This window comes from Eufriesea mexicana, unplaced genomic scaffold (genome assembly GCF_001483705.2).
Source record: "Eufriesea mexicana isolate 0111107269 unplaced genomic scaffold, ASM148370v2 scaffold5561, whole genome shotgun sequence".
In the NCBI taxonomy this organism is placed as follows: domain Eukaryota; kingdom Metazoa; phylum Arthropoda; class Insecta; order Hymenoptera; family Apidae; genus Eufriesea; species Eufriesea mexicana.
Window position 1 is genome coordinate 942,122 of NW_016913558.1, and position 15,361 is coordinate 957,482.

At 31.4% G+C, this 15,361-nt stretch overlaps 3 protein-coding genes across 4 annotated transcripts in view; 1 reads left to right on the plus strand and 2 right to left on the minus strand.

The window, feature by feature from the left end:
- Cnot4 (CCR4-NOT transcription complex subunit 4) overlaps positions 1-599 on the minus strand; it is an 8,187-nt gene extending 7,588 nt beyond the window's left edge. For both annotated transcript variants that reach the window (XM_017906584.1, XM_017906583.1), the window contains exon 1: positions 545-599. The gene's annotated coding sequence lies outside the window, so the exon portion shown is untranslated. The remainder of the gene's footprint in view (positions 1-544) is intronic.
- Positions 600-1,357: 758 nt separating this feature from the next.
- On the minus strand, positions 1,358-2,328 carry LOC108552153 (uncharacterized). Its single transcript, XM_017906562.1, has 4 exons — positions 2,005-2,328; positions 1,819-1,932; positions 1,597-1,753; positions 1,358-1,524 (listed from the first exon to the last, which is right to left on the minus strand). Exons 1-4 carry the CDS (start codon positions 2,317-2,319, stop codon positions 1,358-1,360), a joined length of 753 nt encoding a protein of 250 aa, XP_017762051.1. The 5' UTR covers positions 2,320-2,328.
- Positions 2,329-3,132: 804 nt separating this feature from the next.
- On the plus strand, positions 3,133-5,505 carry Orc2 (origin recognition complex subunit 2). The gene is made up of 9 exons (XM_017906557.1): positions 3,133-3,223; positions 3,322-3,450; positions 3,528-3,737; positions 3,815-4,074; positions 4,152-4,366; positions 4,443-4,572; positions 4,630-4,870; positions 4,987-5,220; positions 5,306-5,505. Exons 1-9 carry the CDS (start codon positions 3,169-3,171, stop codon positions 5,503-5,505), a joined length of 1,674 nt encoding a protein of 557 aa, XP_017762046.1. The 5' UTR covers positions 3,133-3,168.
- Positions 5,506-15,361: the final 9,856 nt, after the last annotated feature.

The following is a 15,361-nucleotide window of genomic DNA, read 5'->3' on the forward strand; positions in this document are numbered from 1 at the left end:
GAAAGAGGGGGAAGAAAAGAGAGGAGGAGAAAAAGCAACAGAGAGGGCTAGAGACAGAGTGAGAGAGAAAGAAATGGACATACGAAAAGGAAGATAGATAGAACAACGATGCCATCATTCGTTTTATCCCTTTTTAGCCAATGGTCGTTGTCTTGATCTTGCGCGTAAAAGAAAAAGACTCTCACCGATCTCTCATGTCTCCTGTACCTACTTTTGAAAAACGTAATCCTAATTCGAACGCAAACAAGTAAAGCCCCCAACTTAAATATTCAGTTTATGGAAAGGAAAATTGCAGTTGCGCGATTAACATGGTATGGTTCACGGCGAACGTCACAAAGGATTGAATGATTTGTCGTCAGAGGGGTTGCTAAATACCCTGGACTGGTTACAGGGTATACCTGGTTCGTTTAACCTTAACTTCGTACGATAGGATAACTTTTTGACAATCCTTAGGATTTGAAAATCGCGTGCCACTGTTTTTGTCGATTCTGGAGTTATGTTCACGCATTCGTCAATCCAAATTTTTTGACTCTTGTTTACTTACGTTACAACTTTTCCACTAACAAATCTCTTTTCTGTACTGGGAAATTTTTGTACAGTCTTCTAGATCTGATCGCATGCGCACCGCGACTGCGCAGAAGCGGACATTACATACACTGGTATTTAAAGAAAGGCGCATAGGTAAAGGATTCTGAAGGCGCATGTCAACCAAAACTTCGATTACGTTATTATGTGTAACAAAATTTTTACCTTCGATTCTTTTTTTATTCAACTTGATAAATTCATATTTATATGCAATATAAAATGAATATTTAGTGAATGTTTTTGTGATATTTGAAAGTCCACTATAAATTTTTATGTTTACAGTTTCTTCTATTTTATATTTACCGCGCACTCGGAAATAATCAGTGACTGATTTCACAGTGACACCAATCGTTAAGAACAAATGTTCCTAGTATCGGATAAACTAGGGTATATTCTCATTGGACAAATTTTGTCTTTAAAATTATTAATTATCAATCTACATTTGTTGTTAATACGGGATACATTACAATAACATCTTTACTACTTTTCATGATAATCTAAAATCAATTATTATGTTTTATTTAAAAATATAAAAATCTAACCTTACATTTTTCTTTGCATTTGTCAAGTTAATATAAAATCACCCAAAATTAATATTTCAATTTATTTTATGTTAATTTAATATCATATAAACAAGTAAGGATGTCAATAAATTTTTATCGATAATGTATTATACAATTTACCAATCATAAATAGTTTTAAAACAGTATGATTTATGTTGTATTTTCCTATTACCATTTTGGTTTTTAAACCAATTATTTTATTACATTTATTACATTTTTCTGACATTACCTTCGTAACTTACACCAAATAAAGGATGTCGAATTCTCAAATTTTTTGGAAATGGCACACTGCAGTTTTCTATTTGCATTGGTTTAGTTTTCGAAATACTTGAAAGTTTTCGTCTGACAGTAATTGTGCCTGCTGGTTTCATATTAACTATATAAAAACAGTACAAAATGTTATAAAAAATTACTAATTATATATTTAAGTAAAGAAAAATCAAATTACCAGTTTTATATCTTGATTTTACTTTTCCAGTATGAAGTACACATGTAACATTACATTTTACTTCATGATTCACTGTACAATATCTTTCTTCTTTAATTTTAAATTTAGATTTTTCTCCAAACATTAAAGTCTGGCCTTTAAGTTCTTTTGGATCTACCTACAAATGATATAATACTTACATTAACAATATATTATCTTTATATCCAAATACATTTGACTCACTGTTCCAGGGATATCCATAATCCATATGTCTTCATTATCAGATAAATCATCTAAGCTAAATGTAGTATCTGTAGTTTCTACAATTAAATCTTCTTTCTGTATCAAATCATTGATCTGAAGTAAAATTAATAAAATAAGTTGATACAAAGTCAATAGTAAAAAATATATATATTAAGCTTTGCTTACATTATGTGGTCTTATAGTAGATGAAATATTCATTGGTGTTCTATTATGATTTATTTCATTTAATATTTCAATGTTATTTGTGACATTTTGTTCTGTCTCTACTATAATTGTGTTCTTAGTTTTCTTCAGAATACTTTTTCGAGATGCAGGTGTTGAATTAGAGGGGCTTAATGGTTGAATTTTTGTATTAATTTTTATAGATTTATTACCTTTTGGCTGAGATATTTCAGTTTCCATAGTATCCATCAAAACCATACTTTTATTTAATTGAGTATTTAACTTAGTTAAAGAATCTTCCACATCTAGATCAGTCATGTTTGATAAGACTATAAAATTATATTTTTTAATTTTTATTCAATAAAATTATTTGTAGTTTTTAAGGTCTTTAAATTATTAAGATTCAGGTACATATAATATTATTCATTAAACTATCAGTATTACATACACATATTAATATTTATATAAAATATAATTTGCACAATTTTTACATACTACTCTATATTTCAAAGGACTACTGTCTAATGCACTATATGCATGAGTTAAATATAACATTAAATGTATATGGTATAAATATAAATGCAGTATTTAAATCAGTAAAATTTTCACGTGTTATTATTAAATACGTTTTCTACTAGCACATTTAAAATTTAATAACAACATCACAATAAATGTAAAAACAAATCTGAATACTTTATAGGTTGGAATCTACTACATGTGCCTTACAATATTCGATATATCACTTTAAACTTTTACAATAGTTTAGTTCTTAAGCGTTATTAAGGATATTCTGCAATGTTAACAACTATAGAAAAGTAAAGTACGGTTTACAATTACGGTATATTGAAATTTATTGATTTAAAATTGCATAATTTATATAGTAACTTACATAATAGATATTTCAATGTAGCAAATTTATTACGATCATATCTAATTTGTATTGTTAAAATATTATTTATTGTCTATTTAATATAAGATTTTCCGCGCGATGGCGTAACAGATGTAACTTTTTGGAGTATGTACGTCAAGCGGTTAAACTAGGTTTGTTAATTATCATTGATTAATTTTAGTTAAAAGCGCCTATTTTTTAGACTGCAATTTTAATATTTTTTAATCAGTATTAATTCTTTAGGTGCTCAGTTTTAAAATAATTAGAAAATATACAAAATGTCTATTACTGAAAATTTACGACGATCTTCTCGAATAAAAGCCCGCGTAGAAGGTAATATATATATAAAATTAATAATGATATATTGAAATATTAATTTTCAAAAATATATTTATTTATAATTTGTTTATCAATAATGCTTCGTATTACAGGAAGACCATCTACAAAGTATACATCATCTAATTTAGATGAAGATTCAGATGAAAATTTTGATGTAGATTCAGTAAATATAATAAAAGAAGAACTTAAAAATGTAGAAGAAAATATACAAAAACCAGTTGGTAATTTTTTAAAAATATTTTCGTTATCACATTATTCTTGTAATTTTTCAAGGGTTAAGTACATATTATTTATTTAGAATTGTTTTCAAATGACGATGTAAGTGGAGAGGCATTATATAAATTACAAACACCTGTTAAAAAAAGTACCATGACACAAAAAGCACACTTATGTCGTACACCTGTTAATAAAACTACATTACCTGTAGCTAAAGTAGTTCTTGAAAAAATAAATTTAAACGACAAAAGAAACTTGAAAATACTTAAGAAAAGTCAAAAGGTTGCAAGAGGTATAATAATTTACAAACTAATATAGTATTCTTTCAATGATATCAATATAACATGATAATTTTAATTCTTTATTTAGGTGCTGTTATTGAGAAAAGATATAAAACTGGATTAACTTCAAGTGAAAGTGAGAGTATATCTGAACATAGTGATTATGTACCATCTGAAGATAGCAAAGATGAAACAACTGAGAGCGAAAATACAGATTTTAGTAATGATGAAACAAATGAAATGAAAACAAAGCTTCGAAAACAAAAATTTATATTGCAATCAAACATATTGAGTACACCAAAAAGAATAAACAAAAAAAATAAACCTTCAGTTATTTACAAGGATTTTGTAAGTAGAAGATGATAAACATAAATGGGTATAAATTGTACTTAAATTATTCACTGTTATTCTTTATATTGTTGAAGCATATGCAAAGTGACGAATACTTTGCTACACAATCTGAGAAAATAATTACATCTGACCGGACATTAGAATATTTACATAATACTCGGTTAACAAAAGAAAAATTAGAACAATTGTTAGCAAATCAAAATTATGTGTCCTCACAACATAAAAAAAATATTTACTCATTAACTCAAAACTACACTTCATTATTTCCTATGTGGTATTTTATTATGGAGTAAGTATTAAAAATAAATAATATATTAAAATCTATTGGTTTGTAATAAATATAGTAATATTACTTTATTTTGTAGGCAAGGATACACTATATTACTTTATGGTTTAGGTTCAAAGAGATGTTTAATCAATGATTTTCATAAGAGTATATCTTATCATCCATCACTAGTAGTAAATGGATTTTTTCCTAGTTTAACTACAAAAGATGTAAGTTATACAAATAGAATTGAAATGTAAATATTAAAATGATGTAATATATTTCAGATTTTGGATGGTATAATTATTGATTTATTGGAGTTAAATTGCTCTAGCAACACAACTGAATGTATACATCTTATTAAAAAAGTTTTAACAAAAAATCCGAAGGACAGACTTTATTTATTAATACATAATATAGATGGCATAATGTTACGTTCAAATAAAGCTCAAGATTTATTGTCTTGCCTTGCAAGTGTACCAAATATTTGTGTTTTGGCATCAGTAGATCATATAAATGCTCCACTATGTATGCTTCATTTTTTTATATTTTTTTAAATATTAATACATTACTTCTTTACATCAATTCATTACATTAATTTTAGCATTAATTCTAATCATTTTTGTATATTTGTACGTTTTTAGTATGGGATCATACAAAACATTCTAAATTTAATTTCTTTTGGTGGGACACAACAACATTTTTATCTTATCAAGAAGAAACATCTTATGAAAGTTCACTTATGGTTCAGCAAAGTGGTGCTCTTGCTGTGTCATCTCTTCATAATGTTTTCCTTTCTTTAACTTCGAATGCCAAGGCAATCTACGTATTGCTTGTGAAATATCAGTTGAATAACAGCAGTAATGCTAATATTACCGGTAATTTGAAACTTATTAAAAAAATTATTTATAGTATCTTGTAATTTTTAATTTGATTTATTTAAAATTTTGTTTCTCTTATTAGGAATGGCATTTAAAGACCTTTATCGAGCTGCTCGTGAAGGATTTCTCGTAAGCTCAGATTTAGCGTTAAGAGCACAATTAACTGAGTTCATAGATCATAAACTAGTGAAAATAAAGCGTAATATTGATAGTGTTGAACATCTTGTAATCCCATTAAATAATGCACTTTTGAAACAGTTTCTGGAGGAATATGATAGATGATATTTTTAACTGTTTGTTGTATGTAAAATGTGATAAAATAATGTTTTGTCTACGTGAAATTTATTTCAAAATATATTTTTCTATAAAAAATAGAAAAATAATAAAATATTTCATTAAAAAAAAAAATAATACTGGATTCTATAATAACTACATTATATCCTTAGAAAAGCCCTTTATACATCTAAATTATTAATTATTACAGCTTATATGTAATTTCCCTTATCGTTATTTGAATTTTTTTAAATAATAGGAAATTTTCTTAATAATTTTAAAGAAGTATAAATTTATGTATATTTATTTATTTCTATGTATCATGTGTATACTATGGTCATATATGAATACATATTGTGATAATGGAGTTTTTGTCATAATTAGGATCACAAAATTACAAAAATCAAAACACAGTTAAGATTTATTTGCAATATCATGTTGGTAGTGTTTCTGCAGTGTTGGTACTATTCAGACGCGAAGCCCTAGTGGTAATATCGTGTATTATTTTTTATGTGTGATTATGACACGATAGCCGGGTAGTGTGTAGAATATAGTAACAGCAATAAGATGTCAGATACATTAGGTAGTAGACGAATTACACGCTAGCAAAAAGTTAAATAAGCAAAAACTCGTTGTTAACGCATGTACTCTACAATTTGATAGGTAATTACATTGTTAGTAATTGCTATTTGTCGTGATCTATTGACGAAAAAAGTCTAAAAAAATCGTCATGTCACGTAAAGTATCGTGAAAGTATTGAAAGTAGAATTGCACAATACAGTATGCTGTTACCGGCTTGTTATTCAGTTCGGTTTTGATCTAACCTAACTTTTTTTCGTAGAACTTTTTAATGGGGTTATTCAGTCCTGCCGGGATGCTTTGCCTTTTTTTAGCTACGAACAATGTCGTAAGTTCGTTGGAAATGTTAGTGCGTGGGCATGTGCGTGTGTGCAACGTCGCGTGAATTACAGTTCCGATTTGACATTGTAAACATGACGACTTGACCTTACAATGGCAAGTTGGACGACCTTGACTTTGGCAAGTATACAATGACCGAGTAGTCGCTCTTGTCGACTAGAATCAAACTTTCTACGTATAGCTTTGATAATTTAATTGATGAAATTTTATATTACAAATCAATTCTTTATATAATATGACCTTAAATTCGTAGCAAGTAGTAGTTGCAAATTACTATCGATTTTTTTTGTTATGAAGGTGTAACAAAATTTGCAGCTTTTTGTTGTTATTCCATTAAACACATGTCAAAGCTTATTGTATATATTTATATTGCTAAAAAAATGCAAGTTTATTTTTATTTCATGATAATATATTAATGATATATTAAATATATAATGTTTGCTTTAAAGTTGATAATTAATTTAATATTATTTAGTGTCCTTTTTTGTATTCTTTTTTTTTGTGTTTATATTTACAATATTTCATAGTAATACTTTATTATTTAAATAATGAAACAAATGTGAATACATTACAAATACATTATATAAAATAAAAATGATAATCTTAATTTTTATATGAATATCTTTCTTTGTCATAGGTAACTTGTAAGCACGTTTGCTGTGGCACTAAAGTAGTTACATTGGCACAAATGTTTCGGTGAGTCATTTAATATGTGTTTAATTTTATGATAAGTTATCTTAATATTGGCATTGATATACCATACGATAGGATGCTGTATTTTCTTTAATATTCATTTCCTTTAATTAAAGTATTGACATCTAGTCTTATAAATTTTCTTTGTAATTGTAATTGCTTATTAATTGTTTAAAAACAACAAGGTTATTATATTATTATCCATAGTGGTAATAAAAAAGTAAATGAAATATTTAATTATAACAATAATATAATTGTAATTTAACATCTAAATGTTAATAAATGAATTCAGAAAAGCATTATTCACAAAAGAAAAGTGGATTATACTTTTAATATGTTATTTTATCTATTTTATGTAATAAAAAAGTTTTAAAAAATGTCTTTTTATAAGATGCGTATGATTATCAATGTCATCAAAAATATATATTATTAAATGAATAAGATTATTGAATAATTCCTTATATGATATATTGCAAATTGAATTTTATATGAAGGAGGAACACGAAAGACTGAAATATGGTCGTGTTCTCAATAAAAATTTTGTATGACTTTCTATATTAATTTGTATTTATATTATATATTATTAATATATATGTATGTCATGTATACATACATATATATACACCCACATTTAAAAATATTTTGTTTTTTAGTTTTTACTTAAAAATACTTTTAATTTATCATTTTAGTACTATAACAGTTATATTTCAAAATTAATTTTATATATAATCGATAAAAGTTTAATTTTTAAACGAAAAACATTTTTTAATATAAAAATTATAGTATTGAAATCCTAAAACTCCTAAATTTTTATTAAACTACAGTAACCATCTTTATCGACGGGATATTTCTATTTGTTGATTCTTTCGAATTTTATAATTTCCACCACTAGATTACGTTCACAGTTTTCTGTTTCTTCAAACGGATTTTTTGAAATTGTATGTCAGTATAGTTCTTATAATTATTTTTAATTAGTGCGGTTTGTTCATTGAGCAAAAATGTTATTAATATTTCGTAATAATTTTCTTTGTGAGTAGAGGCATACGAAGAAAGAAATTACATTACTCAAAATTTTCAGACGTGTCAGAAGACTGTAACGTAAGTAGAAAGTAACATTCAAAGAATTAATTATAAATTTGAAACAAAACGAGTTTAAACGTATTATATCATATATTATAGTAACTAGCGTAATTATTACCTTTCGTTTTGTTGGAAGATCGTGACTTTTTATTTTCTCGTACTGTCTAAAATTAAAATCAAAATATAATTTAAAACATAATGAGGTTAACAAGCAACAAAAGTTGTCAATCATTACCAAACCGACATAAAATTATTACTACGTATTAATAATATGTAATAATAATTTTGGAAAATTATTAATTTAATTATTACATTAAAACGGTCATGTACAGTTTCTACGTGATTCGATGCAATCACAGTTATCTCAACTTAGATAATTCATTTAACCATTTATCGCAATTGTTTTATTCAAAACGAAATTAAAATAAAATTTAGAATAATAAATCGTAAAGGTTAATAAAGCAAAACGTATTTTAGTTTTCTTTGATCTATATTCGCTTTCCATGCATCACGTAACATGTGGATTTCACTTTTCTGAGGACAAACCAATTTCTCCTTATGGTCTGTTCATTTCTTCGATGGCCATAACCTTTTACTTTCGTTCTAACGTATTTCAAGTCTAATGAATGTTAAACATTTATCACGATTAATGGCGTATTTACAGTTATATATGTATCAACATTTATACCGCAAAGTTTTCCGTTCTAATTTATTCAGTCGTAATCTACAATATTTTCAGAAGATTCAAAATCTTTTTTTCGATGTTAGGCTTTTACTACGGTCGGTAAAATAGTTTCCAATTTTTCCGTGACATTATCGAACGAGATTTCGCGTAAACACGAATCAACCCGAGAGAATGCTTTCGTGAAATGGTAATTCCGAATTACGAACATTATTGTCGGAGATTCGCTGACGCATACAATTGCACAAAAGCAGTGCGCGCGGACGCTTAACCAATTTCCGCTTGTTTTACCAAAATCGAGGTCGTGGAGCCGTTAAGCGTCAAGGATCACTTACGATCATCAAGTCAAGATTCTACATGTATGACTCATGGAACTCTTTTATCTCGACTATGATTCCTTCCATATGCGTTTCGTCATTACGCGAGCGCGCGGGCGCACATGACCACGTTTAAATAATATTCCATTGTTATAACATTACCTTCTTTTATCGTTCGATCATGTCTGCTTCGTTTTCGTAACATTTATGCCTGCCAGAGGGCGGTATGCTATTATTAAACTTATAAATAGAGGAATGAGCAAAATCGTAGTCTCTCTTATTATTAACGGGTTAGTTTATTTTTAGGTTAGGTAACGAGATTCACATTTCGTCGAAGTATATATACGTCACGAATGCTGGTAATTGATAAAGACATCGTGTAAGGGTTAATTGGAATATTAAATAACGTTCAATCGAAAATAACAAATAAATAGCACGTAACGCGTAGCTTTAAGAGAATTTTCGTATTTATTGCGTTATTCTAAATCGGAACAGTGATTCGCATACGCAATTAAAACTGGTTTACACACGGAGGCATTAAGAACTGAAAACGCTGAAAATCTTTCGATCTTCATTTTCAAATTTTGAAGAAAACACTTACATGATCAATTATTATTTCTTAGTAGATACATCGAAAGATTCAAGGGTCACCGATTTCGTTGTTAAAAATGAAGAAGTAACGCTTATACGTGAAAATTTCTCGCCGTTTGTCCCGTATATTCCGCTTGCAGTTACAAAATTTCGCAAATCGAGGAATTTCGCCGGGCCGACGTATTATTTTATAACAGTTAAATGCAACGATTAAGCGTTCTACTTTTGATGAATTATCCTGCATAATGCAGAGCGTTAAAAACAGCTCGCAGCGGTTGCAGAAAGCCTGTGCTTGTCCGTGTAAAAGCAACGTTTAACGAGACAGAAAACAACCGCGAACAACTTCGCTCTTTTTATTTCAATACGTAGCCTACCTTCCACCGTTTTGTTTAGTTACTTGTGTAACGAGTTAAAAGGAGCTTGTGCGATGCATAATGCCGCGCGGTCGCAACGAAAATCGCGAAACAAATGCAACGCGATAATGAAAACGCGCGGTCAAAGACGCGGGGGGTAGCGGCGAGCGGGAGGGGGCTGGCAGTTGGCGGGAAAAATGGTTGGAAAATAAAGTTTCCCGTTAGCAGTCTCGTACGCTTTATTCAAATTGCGGTTTCCGTTTAATTTACGATGCTTTCGCGAAGTGGCTATCGTGATGGTATTGGTAATCGAGGCTCGTTCAATGTACATGTACTCCATTTTTCTAAAGTTAGATCTGTCGAGGTATATTATATACAGCGTGGTGTGACATATAGAATTTTATATATATGTATGTATATGTAGTGTCTATACGACGCAGTATAACATAATATATATATAGTGTACAGTACAGTATATACAATATATGTATATATTATATACGGTGTGAAATATAATGTATAATATAGTATATGCACACCGTAAGCATGTTATATATGTTGTATAATATGTGTAGTATGTATAATATATAGAGTAATACATTATATATATAGTACATAGAGTGACATATAATATATGTAGTAAATATATTTTTTCTAAAGTTAGATTTATCGTGGTGTATTATATACAGTGTGATGCAATATATAGTATAGTATACGATACTGTATATACAATATATGTATATATATTATAAAGTATAAAATATAATATACAATGTAGTATATGTACAGCATAAGCATAGTATTGTCTGTGTATATGTTATATAATATATGTAGTATATATAGTATATTTATATATGTATGACTATATATTATTATCGTATGTGTCATATAGAATATAGAATATGATACATATGTAATATATATTATGGTACATTTGATTCTATATAATATCAGGTGTATATAGTGTATCATATATAATCCTATATGAATCTTCCGTAAATAACTTTCCATTTCTACCCTAATCGTTGAAATAAGATATAATTGGAGATGCTAAAATCAGTAAGTCGTAAGTACCCAGGTAAAATTTAACGATCGATCAGCGCCATCTGTATCAAAGGCAACCTAACCTAACTTGCAGCGAAAGAAGTTAAAACGACTCTACTGACACTTTATTAAATTTCGTGTCTTACAAAGGGTACTTCGATTCGGTATACTAACGGTGTTAGGTGTTCTTTAAGTTGTCTAACATTTCAGCAGAAGCCAATAGAATGATTAATGGATAGATCAATTATCGCTAGAGATATTAACAATTGACAATACAGTGCTAAGTATAGCCACCTATACAGTACTATTGCCATTGGATTAACCTATCCAATGATCATCTAAATTCCATACCAATTCTAAAATGATTAATGGATAGATGAATTATCGCTAGAGAGTAAGTTTACAGAAATTCGCAAACAAAAGTCGAGTCTATGTATTAATTCCCTAATCTTATAATTCTCCGACCCTGGCCCCTCCCCCCATTTTTCATTCTCCAATTCCCCAGTCAGAGTAACCAAACACCCCAATTTCCATCATCATCCAACCGATCCATCCGAGGACCAACCCCCCAAAGAGTTTTCCCATCAACCTGATATCCAATAGAGGAGACCAAAGTCCTCCACGGTTCTCGCAATCCTCCCCAAACATGTTCCAGTCATCCGAAAACTCTAACCCTAACTCCTACTCCTCCTCCTCCACCCCCGGCATCCCCGAAATTAGGCTCCTTCAGTGTACAACGCCACCCCGCGAGCTTTTTCACGATCGCGGAACAGTTTGACGAAAAGCAGGCTGCCACGTCCACGTTGCTCGTACCCCTTCCGGTAAGCAACCAAGGCGGTCGCGACGATCCTGTATTCAGGTTGCTGATAAAACCGGTTGAATCGATAGAGCGACGCTCCATTCCGCAGAAAAGTTTGCCGGCGTTGGCTTCGCGCATTTATCCGGTTCCCAGTTGCTCGGTGGAAACTCTAACCCCGCCACGGCATATTAAATATCCCCGAGACGGGAGATGTGACTGGGTGCTCGAGGGTGAACGCGCAACTTTGCCAGACCCGTCGTCTTTACCCAGCAATTCCTGCGGATTTCTCCCTCTGTGCACGCTCTGCGTACACACGGTTGCGTACCGGGTGTCCTGTTAGTACCTTCATTCGTGACTTTTCGAATCTTTCAACTGAGAGTTGGTATTTCAGGGAAAAGGTATTCATCGATGGGGTTTCTTCGAGCTTTTGAACCCAGAGTGATTGTTTCGGGGGGAAAATTATTTATTGGGGGCTGTTCTTCGAATCTTTGAACCGAGAGCAAGTATTTGAGGGAAAAAGTATTTTTCTATGGGGTGTTCTTGGAATCTTTGAACCGAGAGCAAGTATTTGAGGGAAAAAGTATTTTTCTATGGGGTGTTCTTGGAATCTTTGAACCGAGAGCGATTATTTCGGGGAAAAATTAATTTTTGAAGGCTGTACTTGGAATCTTTGAACCGAGAGTGATTATTTGGGGGAAAAAGTATTTTTCAATAGGGTGTTCTTCGAATCTTTGAACCGAGAGCAAGTATTTGAGGGAAAAAGTATTTTTCTATGGGGTGTTCTTGGAATCTTTGAACCGAGAGCGATTATTTCGGGGAAAAATTAATTTTTGAAGGCTGTACTTGGAATCTTTGAACCGAGAGTGATTATTTGGGGGAAAAAGTATTTTTCAATAGGGTGTTTTTAGAATCTTTGAACCGAGGGTGATTATTTAGAGGAAAAATTAATTTTTGAGGGCTATTCTTCGAATCTTTGAACCGAGAGTGATTATTTCGGGGGAAAATTAATTTTTGAGGGCTGTCCTTGGAATCTTTGAACCGAGAGTGATTATTTGGGGGAAAAATTAATTTTTGGGAGCTGTCCTTGGAATCTTTAAACCAAGAGTGATCGTTTGAGTAGTTCTCCTTATCCATAAATCGAGGGTGATAATTTCGAGATGGAATCGTGATCACTTGAGGGGAATTTATGGTTGGTCGAATTGATATAGCGAGATTGGGAAGTTAGTGGAAGCTGGCGAACATAGGACGTTGGAGATGGTTGATTCGAGGTATTTTTGGGGGAATCGGGGAGCGAAGTCTTTAGGTTTGTGGCGAGGCAGTGTTCAGGCATTGGGTAATGCGTTCCAGGAGCCATTGTGGTTACGTGAAACCGCGGATGATACCTGACCAGCTGTATACAGTTGATTACAAAAGTGTCTGATCCGATTTGGTATATTCTTTTCCATATTACACTGACAAAATACCTCGTTGCTAAACAATAATCTAGCTATTTAAAACAACATGACAAATTTATAATTCAATAAACATTCGCCGTCTTTTTTTCAACAATTACATTAATAAATTATCAATAATTACATTAACCCTTTGCACTCGAGAGGTGAACTTCAGTCGCCATTTCATAAAATTTGAAAGATCGATATTAATTAACATATCAAATTTAATGTAATGTAACAGTGTGCGAGGTATCGAAATCAAATAATTCTACAATTCTGTTATTATATAGTTCTTTATCCACTGCTCAAAAAAGTATCTTCAGTTTTTTAGTAGAGAATCTTTGAATTTCTACTCTTCTCTAGCCAAAAAATCGTCGAGTGCAAAGGGTTAATATATATATTAACCTATATCTCCATTAAAAATACTACTCACTGTATATTAGATAGATAGATAGATAAATCTTTCTTGTTTTCCTATTGGATTACAAGGGTTCCGTCTCTCCTTATCCTCCATACATATTGCTTATTTTATATAAAATAAAATATATAACTACTATCACAAGAATACAATAATAACGATATAACAGTTTACTCACTGTATATTTAAAATACGAATAATTAATATTCATGGTAACTAAAAATTTCCGAAATTTGACATTAATTTTACCTTCTTTCATATCCCAGCAGTATATTCGAATTAAAAAATAAACGAAAAATTGGATATGCAAAACGTCAATTAAAAATTCGAAAATTAAAATTGTTAAATACGAAGAAATAACGGGACACCCGGTATGCACTCCGCTTTCAAGCCACCCTCGAAAAAGCGTGCGTACTCCTATTCGGTGATTCTGCTTCACCCTCATACCCTCTTTCTCCCTTACACGTGCTCGTTCCATGCTCTTCCCGTTCGCCCTGTCCTCTCTTTTCTCCTCTTTGTGCAACCAGTTCTCCTTTCACGGTACCACGAAATTGTCGTTCTGTGAGTGGCACGCACATCGCCACGGCCTTTCGATTCTTTCGTTCGACGGTTCGCGAACAGGAACGACTTCTTCCAACGGTGAGGAAGAAAACGTTAATTTGGAACAGGCCGCGTTCCCGTGTTTCTCCGCTGTAAGGGGAAACCGGCACGAGTCAACGAGAATATTGTTTCGACACGCGGGAAGGCCGATGATACTTTCCAGAGTCGGTACACCCGACGACGAGACAGCCCACGGAGTTAAATGGCATCCGTGCGATTAACTTTCCCCGATCCGCCGCGCCATAAACGCGTCTCGTTAACCCTTTCGCTGCTCCGGAAACCGAGGATTCGACCCATTCGGGTTGGGACACTGGGTAATTGTTGTATTGTGGTGGAGCGTTAGGTAGTGGAGTATTCCACTATAATCCCAATTCCAATAATGGATTTCATTTTTATTCTTGTGTTTATTTTGTTCAATCGTGTCATTTGAATTTTTAAAGTGGATGAAATTGGGATTTTAATGGGGTAGTTATTGTATCCATGTGACGGGGTGTTTTATAAGGGTTAGGTATATAAATATTTCGTGTAACGAATTGATTTTATTTTTACTTTTATTTTTATTTCGTTTATTACATGGGTTATACGTCACGCGGCCATTGTTCGCTTTTGTAGCCTCGACAGTGCTGTAGCTACGTGTAGGTACCGAATGCCAAGTGCAAGGAGCTAATGTAAAATAGACTGTGAAGAAGGAAAAGATTTTGACAAAGTTCAAAGGGGAGATTGAAAATTGATAAGAGATAGATATATAATATGTTATACTTGATGCGTAGCTCTTAGCTTGGTATCATTTTCCAAAGATTTCTCTTTGGAACATAATACCAATTACCAGGTCTCACCACGAGGAGGTGGCTACGCATCGAGACCCGACATGCGCCCTAGTGGCGCATCCTACTGGTGCTATCCGTATCAAAGGTACCCTAATCTAACTTGGAGCGAA

What these genes read in the sequence shown, in the direction of transcription:
- LOC108552153 (XM_017906562.1), bottom strand. Translation starts at nt 2,319, where the DNA reads ATGACTGATCTAGATGTGGAAGATTCTTTAACTAAGTTAAATACTCAA. An exon ending in CTACTATAAGACCACATAAT is followed by an intron (nt 1,933 to 2,004) that starts GTAAGCAAAGCT and finishes ATTTTACTTCAG; the next exon opens with ATCAATGATTTGATACAGAA. An exon ending in TTATGGATATCCCTGGAACA is followed by an intron (nt 1,754 to 1,818) that starts GTGAGTCAAATG and finishes TATCATTTGTAG; the next exon opens with GTAGATCCAAAAGAACTTAA.
- Orc2 (XM_017906557.1), top strand. Translation starts at nt 3,169, where the DNA reads ATGTCTATTACTGAAAATTTACGACGATCTTCTCGAATAAAAGCCCGC. An exon ending in AAGTCAAAAGGTTGCAAGAG is followed by an intron (nt 3,738 to 3,814) that starts GTATAATAATTT and finishes TTCTTTATTTAG; the next exon opens with GTGCTGTTATTGAGAAAAGA. An exon ending in CTAGTTTAACTACAAAAGAT is followed by an intron (nt 4,573 to 4,629) that starts GTAAGTTATACA and finishes AATATATTTCAG; the next exon opens with ATTTTGGATGGTATAATTAT.